This window comes from Crocodylus siamensis, chromosome 1 (assembly GCF_052110815.1).
Source record: "Crocodylus siamensis isolate JL-2025a chromosome 1, ASM5211081v1, whole genome shotgun sequence".
NCBI classification, from domain to species: domain Eukaryota; kingdom Metazoa; phylum Chordata; order Crocodylia; family Crocodylidae; genus Crocodylus; species Crocodylus siamensis.
In genome coordinates this window covers 342,419,701-342,432,688 of record NC_143395.1, presented here as the reverse complement: position 1 = coordinate 342,432,688, position 12,988 = coordinate 342,419,701, and the positions used below count along the sequence as shown (strand labels likewise).

The 12,988-nt window shown below is 43.2% G+C and overlaps 1 protein-coding gene across 9 annotated transcripts in view; it reads right to left on the bottom strand.

The window, feature by feature from the left end:
* KLF12 (KLF transcription factor 12) overlaps window positions 1-12,988 on the bottom strand; it is a 373,566-nt gene that overhangs the window by 20,367 nt on the left and 340,211 nt on the right. For all 9 annotated transcript variants that reach the window (XM_090024336.1, XM_090024346.1, XM_090024327.1 and 6 more), the window contains one exon: window positions 6,959-7,116. In XM_090024336.1, the coding sequence (XP_089880462.1) occupies window positions 6,959-7,116 (158 nt within the window). The remainder of the gene's footprint in view (window positions 1-6,958; window positions 7,117-12,988) is intronic.

Genomic DNA, 12,988 nt, shown 5'->3' with positions numbered 1-12,988 from the left:
CCAAGGGTACTAGAGGTGTCATAGTGAAACCACTGGCACAACTGTTAGAGCTCACGGCACTTAGGGCAGGTCCCAGATGACTGGAAAAGGGCCAATGTGGTCCCTATTTTCAAGAAGGGGAGATAGGACCCAGGTAATTATAGGCCGTTTAGCCTTACCTCTATTCTTGGCAAGACCTTAGTAAAAATCATTAAGGATCACATTTGTGAGGTGCCAGCAGGCAACACAATGTTAAGTGGCAACCAGCATGGGTTTATAGGAGGCAGATCCTGCATGATTAACCTGGTCTCTTTTTATGACCAGGTCACAAAGTGCTTAAATGCAGGAGTAGAGGTAGATGTTATTTACTTGGATTTTAAAAAGGCTTTTGATATGGTGCTGCACCCAATTTTTACAAGTAAACTAAGGAGCTGTGACATGGATTTTTTCACAGTCAGGTGTGTGTAAAACTGGCTCATGGGATGCACCCAGAGAGTGGTGGTGAGGTAATAAGTAAGGCTAATTGCATTAGCAGGTTTATCCTAAGCAGGTCTAGGGAGGTGATTCTTCCCCTCTATGCGGCATTGGTGAGGCCGCAACTGGAGTACTGTGTCCAGTTTGGGGCGCCACACTTCAAGAGGGATGTGGCTAACCTGGAAAGGCTTACAGCCCCAGCATACTCACATGTTCAATTAATGGCATGACAGGAACCAGTCACAAAGTTATTACATTTTTTTTTGTGTAATAATTTTGGTTTTTATTTTTTGTTTTATTACACCATAATTACATTAACATGTGGCCAGGTAACAACATAAGATGTGATTAATAGGGGTGTGCAGAACAGGCCTTATTCAATTTGGATTCGGCTAGAATCAGGGACAGAGACTCAATCTGTTGATTTGGATCACTGTACCCAACTTGACTTGACCAAATCCGAATTTGAAGATTTAATGTCAATTCATAGAAAAAATGATCTGGCCATAGAGACAGCTTTAAATATTTTTTCTACATACCTTGAGGTACCAGACATAGCTCATCAATGCTGCCATGATGGGGTGGATGGAACATCCCACAGGAGTGCAGGAGGGACCGTCATATGCTTGGTGGTGAACCCAGGCATGGACTGCCAGGTCCACTGGGAGTGTGTGCCCCCCCCCGTACCCCTCCAGCTCAGCAATCAGCCATGGGGGGACCCTGGATGCCCCTCATCCCCTAGAGGCACAAGCCCCCTGAGTTGGGGCAGGGGGGCACCCCCCCACACGCTCCTCAGTGGACCCAGAAGTGGATTGGAAGTACTGCTGCCTAGCACACTGGGGAACCTCCCATGCTTTTGTGGGATGCTTCATCTGCTTCAGCATTGAAGCATTTGTGAGCTGCGCCTGGTACCTTGAGATATGTAGAAAAAACATTTAAAGCTGTCTCTATGTCCGATTCAGTTCGGAGAGATTAAAGGGTCTCCTGATTCAATTTGGGTTGAGAGATTTGGCTACCAAATTGGGCTGAACCTCCGCTGAATCGAATCAGCAACCAAAGTTTTGCACAGCCCTAGTGATTAATTGGTATGCCAGGGGCCTTGGTTTTCTTCTTAAGATCCTCAGAGCATATATTATCCAAATTATTTCTTTTCCATTAGCATGGTAGCTTCCTTGTGTCCCTTGCTTTTTCCCTGTGATTCACAAGGGACTGGAGTAGATGGCTTCAGGATTCTTAGGAAAAATGATGGTCTGTGATGCAGGGGTGTGGAGTTGACGGCCCAAGAGACCTATTCCTACATGTCTATGTTCCATTGTTTGCATTACGTATATAGGAGAAGATTATTTATTTAACTATATTGTGAAAAAATGTGATTATTTTTTCCTTAAATATTGTCAAAAGGTGAAGCATTTGTGACTAGGTCTAGTTATTCAGGGCAACAGTGATCTTACTAAAAACAAAAGTGGGTTAAAAAATGAAACACATTTCAAATTTTCCTTGTAAAAATCTGGTTATAAAAAATGCCCAAAATTCTAATTGTGACGTTATCATGAGTGAAAATAAAAGGAGGGCCACTTTCTAGTGGCAGGGGGTCGGACTAGATGATCTGTCTAGGTCCCTTCCGACTCATTGATTCTATGATCTAGGACTTTCTAAAAGATTTTTTTAAATAACAACTGCCTACCTCTATTATGAGTCACTTTTTATCTCCTTGCATTTGTCTTCCCAGGGGGTTCTAATCAGATAGCTGTTCTGAGAAAAACAACAAGAAAGAAAAAAAAAGAACAAAAAAAGAGACAGAAAAATGTGCATACCCCAGCTTTATGAGTTTAAATTCCAGAAAGAGTATGAATCAAGATTCTCAGCTATTACACTGATTGGGACCATATAAGTACACATGCAGAATGTGATGAATGCACATTCAAGGTATGAAAACAGATCAGTGCTCTCACCCTTCCCATTTTTACTCATTCCATGAGAGTCATGTATTAATAGTTTTCTTTCACTGTGGCAGAAACTAGGCTGAGAAAGCTCAGGTGATCTGATTGATTTCTCATAGTTTCTTCTTACTGAATAAGATGATAAATCCAAGAGAAGAGATGGACTATAGGTCCCTTTGGCTCTTCATTGCATCTGATATTGCCCTTTATTGATGATATGGCAAAATAAAAATAAAAGCCTGAATACTAGAAAGAGGCTTAAGAGCTGATACTTGTGATTTATGAAAACTGTAAATGCTATAGAGCAGTGGTCTCCAAAGTGGGGTGCACGTACCTCAGGGGGTGCACAAGACGATCCATTGGGGTGCAGGAATAAAATATTAGAATTTATATTTATATAAATATACATATATTGGGGGTGCATGCTTAAACATTTTTTACTGATGGGGTGCATGAATATAAATATACATATATTGGGGGTGTACGCTCAAAAATGTTTTACTGATAGGGGTGCGCAATCAAAAAAGTTTGGAGACCACTGCTAAAGAGAAATACTTGAAGTTTTTAACAGTTGCAGAAACAACTTGTTATGCACTTTCGCCACCTAGTGGATCTAATGCCTACATAGGAGTTCACTGGTTACACCAGCTTCTGAAGTAACACTGACCAGGACATCTAATGACATCTTTGAATAACTTAGTATTATGAAGAACCCCCATTGTTACTGTTTCTGGTTCTTACTGCTTTTCTTAAAGTTAAGAAAACAATGGTTTTGGGTTGATAACGCTGTCTCTACTGTCTAAACCCCTAAATAAAATATTTAAAGAAGTTTACAATAATAAAATGATTGTGAATACTTTACTTGCTGTAAATATATCTGCACTGTTTAAAGCAAAGACTTAGGACTTCTCATACTGCTTCTGCTTACCTAAAGAACCCATAGTGATATCCATCTGCATATAAAATTAAAATTACGCAATGCTCAGTTTCTGTGATCTTTTTACAGAACGGTTCCTCTTCAAGCTTGCTCATCCTTGCGTGCACGGCTGTCATAGTTCATTTATACCTATCCAATATTACACACTAATTACTCTGGGTCACACACAAATAACTGACTCAGTTTGCCTGAGGCAAATGTAAAGACCAAGGCATAAATATAATGTGAGATTAATACCTACTGTACGCTCACGGTCAATGCTATATTTAAGATAGATTATGTAAAACCTCTTATAAAAAACAGAAAGGTATTTTGTAAATACATTTAATTTTTACAGCTCACTGCAGAGTTTCTGATCTGAACAGCTAGAGGCTTAAATGTGATATGTACCTTCCTTCTATATTTAATTTTTACTGCATACAGTGACGTAAAAAGACAAGATAGTATAAAGCAGTCAACACTAGTATATGCTGTGAGTTTGGTTTTTTTTTGTTTGCTTGCATGTGACTTTCAAGGCATATAAAGCAGTAGTCATTTGTTGTGGGCATTAAAACTCTCCATTACCCACACAAAACAACACTGCTTGAGAGTAATTTGAAATATGAATCCCATTTTTAGACCGAGTAATGTAAATTTGTGCCCTTAAACTTATGGTTCTATTTTGTGAGGTTCTGACCACCCGCAGAATTATTTTTACAAGCTAACCTTCAATGACCGATACAATTACACAAAAGATACGCTCCCAAGAAATCAGCACCTTTTAAGATCAGGACCAAAAACATAAAAGCAAAAAAATGAAAAAACTGTACTCTTCCTATGTTGCAGTGGTTGTAACACTGTTTTCTTATGAACAGTTAACTAGAAGGCTATCTGTTACTTGAGACTGGTTATCTGGTCTCTGTAATATTGCTCTAGTGTTGTCATCTGGGATGGACCAGGTCACCAGAAAATTATAGTCATGCTGTATCAGCACGAACAGGTTGGTTTATTTTTCACTTCTGATTTGCATTCTGCCTTCTACCCTCCCTGAAGCAACATCAAAGCATCTTCAGGAGTGTGAGGGTGATAAATGTAATGATTAGGAAGAGAGTATAAACATCAGGGAAAGGAGAGGGACATGGAATAGATGGGGCAAAGCTGGAACAGAAGACAGGCAGAAAGCCAAGGAAGTTAAGAGAGCCAGAAAGAAGAGGTCAGGGTGCGTAAAACAAAAGGGATAGGTAAGACTTAAATGGCAGGTTGAAGAAAGCAGGGAATAAGAGAGGAGACAGAGTTAAGACAGGACTGTAAATAAAGCAAGGTAACACGAAGGCAAACTGTTTGTGAAGAACAGTTTGTAAACAGATTGTTACAGAAAAGAGGTGAGAATAAAGAATTTAAATTGCTGAGATGCAAAACTGCTTAAAATTAACTGTCCGATAAACATTTTAACAGTTCCATTGGGGAAAGGGACCCTTTTCTTAAGAGGTCTCATTTAGGAGTGGATTTAAGGATAAAAGCCTGGTTCAGACAATTTCACCAAGGAGGTCTGATGCAAACTGGCTTCACTTGAATATAAAGGCCCTCAAATTATTGTTAAAAATAGCAAGTGGACCCCCAACTTTACTTTTTCCAATACATAAGTTCGACACACAAAAATGCAAAGGTAGTGCATAAGCAGTTTCTTTAAGGAGATATGTACACAACATAGGGTTTTCACATAAAGTTTCACTTGCGAAAAACACACTCATCATTGGGTCAGTCCTTCCCAAACCTAATTTGGTCCATTTTTTAAAAGATACAATTAAAAACACATAATTATTTGGAAGTTAGTTATGGGCTGGCAGTCTGAGCATGAGACCATGCGCCTGAGATACCTAACTTCTAACTAAGGAACTGCATTTTGAGTTGTTCTGTGATATCTAGTCTTTCTGCTGCAGGAAAGGTTGGTTTTGAAGGCAAAGGGACCTAGGACACCTGGGTCCTGCCTCACAATTTCCTGTGTTTCTTATCTGTACAGTTACTATAATCATACTTCTTTCCTACCTCACAGAATTAATTTTAATATGTAGAAGATACACAAACAGCAAAATGAATGATAGATGTCATATAAGAACTAGGCTTTTGCCACTCTCCACCACAATGTTAAGTTAAGGAAATATAGCTTAAACTAAACTATTACATAATGAGTGCATCTATACATGAGCTTTATTCATGCGTCGACCAATTAGCTCTGCAGTAAAGCATCCCATGTGCACCAGTATTAGGGCACAATAAATTAATTAACTCTGCCGTACGACAGTACTGCTGGGGAAAGTACAGTCTTATAGTGGAGTACTTAACTCTGCCAAAACATACATGTAGATGGTGACAAGGGCTGGCTGGGGCACAAGATGCTAAAGTGCAAGGGCTCCCCACTGCCTAGCTCTGCATTTTTGCACCCTTGTGCCCCAGCCCCTCCACTGCCTGATGCTGCCACCTGAAGCCCAGGGCTGACACCCCGGACCTCCTGCCAGCCTGGGGCTGCTATGCACTGGCTCAAACTGCTGTGGTCCCGGGTGCATGTGCAGGTGCTGTGCCCAGGAGCAGCTGACTCTAGCACAAACTGCACCAGTTTATCATGTCACCTCAATGGCATATGTAGATGCACTCAATGAGTGCAAAACTGGTTGGAAAACTATGCTCCCTGTTAAACTGAGAGGAAGTATGAAGTAGAATTCTCCAGGGTCTACCCTGGATCCCATCATATTCAATACCTTTATTTACAATTTCAGAAGACATAATTGAACGCATATTTAGTATAATAAATCTGCCACTGACAACAAATGGGTAGGTTAGCAGACTATGGAGAATAGGTTTAGGAATAGGAAATCACCTTGATAAACCGGGAAAATGGCTTGAAATAAATTCAAGGAAATTCAGTTAAAACAAGTGTAAAGTATTAAGGCAGTACAATCAAATGCACAACTATAAACTGAGAAACAACTGGTTAGGTTGCAGTAATGAGCAAAGGGCTTGCAGATTACAGTGCATCACAAACTGAATATGAGTTAACTGTTGCAGAAAAAGAGATATTAGCCTAATGAAAATTATTAGTAGGAGTGTTATAAGTAAGTCAATGGAACTAATATGCGTCTATTCAGCATTGGTAACACCACCTGAAATACTGTGTCTAGTTCGGGTTACCGCATTTCAAGGAAGAGTAGACAAACTAGAGAGAATTCACAGGACAGCAACACAAATAATCAGAAGTCTAGAAAATATGATTTATATGGAAAAACTGGAGGAACTGGGATTATTTAGTTTGGAGACAGGAAAATAAAGGGCTGAAGAGAAACAGAGGTGGAGACAAAGTGATTGCTCCATAGCTGTACAAGGGTAGAGCTGGGAAAAAAATAAAGGTCTCCTGGCTCCCAGCCTAAAGCCTTATTGAAGAAGTGACTCTATCCCTGTTTTGGCTGCCAAACACTTCAGCAACCTGATTTTTTATTTACCTGCCTGTAAATTTATAGTAACATCCACTTATTGTTTCTGTACTTGCTACTGTGTCCATGGTGAGCAAAAGTTATTGCATGAAAACTGTTTTGAGAATTCATGGTATAGTGAATTGTTATAATCAGCACAGTAGGTACTTCCTGCAAAGTCCTACCTGTGTGTGTCCTTCGGTGAGCCTTCAGATGAGAACTTTTTGTGTACACTTTGTTGCATCCTTCAAAATCACATCTGTGGATGCGTCGTTTCCTGGAGTCTGGGGATTCAGATCTTCTCTGGCGTCTTGTGCTCTCAATACTGAATTGTGAAATTGGACTGTAAAATATAACAACATTAAAAAAAATTAGGCAGGAGATTATCATACATATTGGGCATCAAGTGTTACTGAAAAATTAATAGACTACAAAGATAAAAATGTTTATTGTGTTTTTTCTAGTTTTGACTCCTGAGAAACACAGAACATAAACCATTCCTTCTGTGCATAAATACTTATTTGAACTAGATGTAAGCTTTTGAGAAAATGAATCCAGATTTAAGTTAAAAATTTCCCATGATGAAGAACCTACTACAAACCTTTATAAGCCCCTTCAGTGGTTAATTATTTTTACTACTACATATTTGAGCTTAATTTCTAGTCTGGATTCAACTAGCTTAGAGTTCTAGCCTTGATCATGTTATAGCTTTGTCTACTAGAGTGTTATATTTTTTATTATTTTTGAGGTTCTGTTTTCTCAGGGACATATGTATTTGTAGTGAAGGCTACCTTTCATTCTGAACCTTCTGTTTGATAAAGTAGGTCAGAAGTGCTCAACCTTCTGTTCCCACAGGCTTGAGTGGTGCTGGGCCAGTACACAGGCTGGATTCCAGTGGTGGGATCAGTTTGTGAGCCTGATCTAGTGTGGGGTTGGTCCGTGGGTGTAATCCAGTGTTCTGGCCTGGCCTTGTGCCAGATCTGGCCACAACCTGACCCTGTTTATTGGACCCAGGGGCAGCTGGACCCTGTGCACTGGCCCAACTTCATACATCAGATCTGGCTGCAGATTGACACTGTATACCAGTGTGATCAGCAGGGATCCTGGTTTTCTCTGGTTAAAAAAATAAATCCCCATTCTTCAGATTAAAAAAAGTAACCCAAAATCCACATTTTTCCGTGATTAAAATGAAATCACAGAAAAATGTGGATTTTGGGTTACTTTTTTAATCCGAAAATTGGGGATTTTTTTAATCAGAGAAAACCAGGATCCCTGGTGATTAGGACCATGTCATTTGGGCCACATGGTTCCAAAGGGGACTAGAAATGTATCAGTGGGGCAGCATTCATCGCTGTGACTCTGGAACCTGGAGTTCCACAGGGAACTCCATGCCCCAGATGACACTGCCCTTCAGGCTGGACATTGAGCACCACTGAACTAAATAGATTGGGATCCTGGAGTCTCTCACTGTTTACAAAAGCCTACTACATTACATTTATTGTGCTCATGGCTCTTCTCTGAACCCTCCTCAGTTTCCCTATACACAATATGTAACAAAGAACTAGACAGTCATCCAGCAAAAGTTGCATCACTGCCAAATGCACAACTAACGCAGCTTATTATTCTTGCTTGATATTCCCCTGTTTACATATCCAAGATTCACATTACAGTACCTCATTTGGCAATCTCATTACAAGTTCATATTCAGCTGATGTCCCCATAGTGTTCAAGCCTTTTTCAGAACACAGTTCCTCATCATATCTGACCTATATTCTTTGTTCCTAGGTTTATGACTTCATATTTGGCTTGACCATACTGCTTTCTTGGATCCACCTTAGCAAGAGATTCAAATTGCTCTGCACCGGTAGTTGTTTTTCTTCATAATTTACCATTTGTCCAACCTTTATGCTACCTGTATATTCTATGTTAACCGCATCAATAACAACTGTATGTTTTCCGCCAGGTCACTTATTACAACAAAAAAATGCTAAATGACATTTAAAACGAAGACCTTTGGGCTTCCACAAAAAATACACATTTGAGCTAGTGGGTGAGTCTCCATGAGACATTTACTAGAGTTCACTAATCAGCTGTGAAGTAAATGTCTCATGTCTACACATGCAGTGCTATTAGGATGGAGGAAACTAATTAACTCTGCAGTAGGTTAGTGCTTGTGAATACAAGTATTATTCTCCTGCAGAATGTTTCACACTGCAGCAGCACATGTGTAGATGTTGATGTGGCTGGCAGGGACATGAGAGTGTTTCAGTGTGGGGGCTGCCTGCCAGCTAGCCCTGCCCTGGAGCACCCTCATGCCCCAGCCAGCCCCTTCGCAGCATGTTGAACTGAGTCAGAGCAGCTAGGGGGCAAACTGACCCCTCCCCTGGGCCTCCTGCTAGCTGGGGCTGCTCTTTTCTGGCTCAAAGTGATGCAGCCCCAGGCTCATGTTCAAATGGTGCACCCAGGAGCAATAAACTCCGGGGTTTGCTGTTTTGCATTAATTGCACATATAACTGTAACCAGTTTAATGTATGTATCAGGTGCCATGGTAGCTTTACTCTAGTTTCTTAATCAAAAAGGTACATGATACTAAGCAAAATGCTCTACAAAAGCTTATTGCATCAATGCTATTAAACAAATTTGTGATATTATAAAAATATAAAATTACTGTGACAATATCTATTTTTTCATAAATCCATATTGACTGGTATTGACTATAGTTTCTTCCTTTAACTGATAATTGAGTCCCATATCAACAACTCCATTATTTAATCCAGGAATGATGTTGGGCTGACAGGCCTAACACTACCTAGTTATCCAGCTTACTCATTTTAAAAATTGATATAAAAGTGGATTTTCTTCAGTCCTCTGCAACTTTAGTAGTCTACATATCTCCTCAGACAACTCTTTTAGAACTCCTGGATATAAAGTTATCAAATCATAGAATTCAATACTCTGTATACAAAGCAGTTTCCTATATATATTATTTTTAAGCATTATTTTAATTCGGAGTTTCCCATGCTAATTTTTATACTTTTTGAGAAAGTCAAAGCATTTTCTTATATAGTTTTTTTGTTTTGTGTGTAAGATAACCCTAAGCATCAAACTAACAAAGTTCTTTCTTGGGAATATATATATACACATGTGCACACATACACAGATCTATCTATCTATCTATCTATCTATGTGTGTATGTGTGCACGTTCATGTTTGAGAGTGGGTGGGTGCACGTACTACCAGTGGCTGTATTTCAAGGAGACTATTTAAAAAAACAGACGAATCCTTGCACTTAAAACAAACTAGCTAAATTAGCTATACCAGTTATTTAGCTACTTGACAAGAATAGGAATAGCTACCAGGGCCCCTGCCCGAGGGGTGCGGCCTTCCCGGGACTTGTCTGAGGCCTCCACCCAGATGGAGCCCACGGGGGGGCTGGCATTCCCCAACCCCCTGGCCTGCAGGAGCTGCCCAGCAGGGCCTGGGGGGGCAGGGACTGGGGACCCCCACACCTGTCCTGTAGGCGCCCGCCTTAGGGCCCTGGAGGCGTGGGTGATGGAGCTCCAGGAGGAGGTTAGCAGGCTGAGGGGAATCTGAGAGGCAGAGGAGGAAATTGACAGATATTTTCTTTCCCTGCAGGGTTGTACGACCAAGGAGTGCCCTCCACTGTTAAGTGGCAGACGGTCACCTCTCGTGCCAGGGCTGCTCGTAACACGGCAGCACCAGTTCCTCCAGTCTGGCTGGAGAACAGGTACGAGGCCCTGGCAGCCCTGGAGGAGGAGGACAAAACCGAGGCGGAGGCAACTCCATGCTCACTGCGTCCCGAGCAAGCTGAAGGAGACAAGCAGGCCAGGAGAATGAAGCATCGCATGATTGTCATTGGCGACTCCATCCTGAGACTGAGACTGGGACTCCTCGGCATGTGAGGTCTACTGCCTACCTGGAGCGAGGATTCAGGACATGAAAGGGATGCTCCAGACCATAATCCGGCCCACCGATTATTACCCCATGGTCCTAGTCCACGTGGGCACTAATGATACGGCCAGGAGCACCCCTGATCGCCTCATGAAGGACTACCACGCTCTGGGGCATGTGCTGAGAGAGATGGACGCACAGGTGGTTTTCTCTTCTATCCTGCCAGTGAACGGACGAGGCAGACGGCATGAAACGTGCATCGCAGAGACCAACTGGTGGCTACAGCAATGGTGCTTTGAGGTGGGCTTTGGCTTCCTCAGCCATGACCGGCACATCACGACGAGAGACATGCTTGAATGGGATGGGCTCCACTTTTCCCTTAAAGGTAAGCGTGTGTTCTCTTCTAGGTTGGCGGACCTCGTCCAGCGGGCTTTAAACTAGGCTCGTCGGGGGAAGGGGAAGATGAAGGCGGAGGAGACATCAGACTGCCAGACCAAACAACACCCACAACTACAGCCCCGCCCAGCCCAGCGAGCGAACAGGTAAACAATGGGGGCCAGGGCAATGCTGGGACTAGGGGGGCAGTACACACATCCACAGGAGGCCTCAAATGCCTCTACACAAATGCTCATAGCATGGGAAACAAGCAGGAGGAACTTACCCTCCTGATGGCTGACACCAGCCCGGACATAGTGGGGATCACGGAAACGTGGTGGGACTCTACGCATGATTGGGTGGTGAATGTCAAGGACTATAAGTTGTACAGGAGGCACAGGATAGGAAGGAGAGGTGGGGGCGGGGCACTCTATATCAAGAAGGAATACACCTCCTCGTCAATTAGCAAGGAGTCAGAGGAGGGGCACTCTGAGGTGCTTTGGGTTAGAGTACAAGGCAGTCAAGGGGAGAGAGACTTAATGGTGGGGGTCTACTACAGACCTCCCAACCAGGGGGAAGAACTTGACCAGGAATTCTTGGGTCAGCTCACGGAGGTAGTGAAGGCTAAAGATGTGGTAGTCATGGGGGACCTGAACTTCCCGGATATCTGCTGGGAGGAGCAGTCAGCCAGGTCTGGCCGCTCACGTAGGTTCTTAGACAAAGAGGAGGACCTCCACATAGCCCCACCAGGGGGGACGCCTTGTTGGACCTGGTACTGGCCACGGGTGATGACCTGGTGAGGGGGCTGTGGGTGCTCGACCACCTGGGTGACAGCTATCATCGCCTGCTGGAATTCACCATCCAGCGCAAGGTGACAAAGACATGTAAGGCAGCAGCCCTAGACTTTAGGAGGGCAAACTTCAACAAGGTAAGGAGGATAGTTGGGGATGCACTGAGGTCCCTGAGGGGAGGGGAGCCAGATGTCCAAGGAAAGTGGTTGCTCCTTAAGGAGGCAGTCCTCCAAGCCCAAAGAAAGGTAATCCCAATGAGGATCAAAGGGAGCAGGAGAGCACACAAGCCTCCATGGCTCACTAAAAGCATCTGGGAATGTCTCCTTGCTAAAAAGGAGGCGTATACCCAATGGAAAGAAGGGGTCATCACCAGGGATGACTATTCTGCAGTCACTCAGGGTTGCAGGGGGGCAGTTAGGAAGGCCAAGGCAGAGATGGAATTAGGACTAGCTTCTCAGACTAAGGACAATAAGAAGTCCTTTTTTAAATACATAGGGGGCAAAAAGAAGGTCCCGGGTAACGTGGGGCCCTTGCAGGAAGTGTTGGGAAATTTGGTCATCACACCAGACGACAAAGCTAATATGTTTAATGATTTCTTTGCCTCTGTCTTCCTAAGTAGGGACCAGAACAGCCACCTCCCTGCTGGGTCCCCCTCGGGCCCCAGGGGAGGTACACCTGGGCCAAAGGTTAGCGTGGAACTAGTTAGGAGGCTTCTGGAGGGGCTGGACGTGTTCAAGTCAGCGGGCCCAGACGATCTCCACCTTAGAGTCCTAAAGGAATTGGCTGAGGTCATTGCAGGACCCTTGGCACGGCTTTATGAGCACTCGTGGTGCTCTGGCGTGGTCCCAGAGGACTGGAGGAGGATCAACATGGTTCTCATCTTCAAAAAGGGGAGGAAGGAGGACCCATGAAACTATAGGCCAGTTAGTCTTACCTCGATCCTAGGCAAGCTGTTTGAGAAAATTATGCTGGCACACATCCAGGAGGGGCCAGCAGGGGACTGCATGCTTAGGGGCAACCAACACGGGTTCATCAGTGGCAGGTCCTGTCAGACCAACCTGGTGGCCTTCTATGATCAGATTACCAGATCATTAGATGCAGGGGTAGCAGTGGATAGAGTCTTCCTGGACTTCCGGA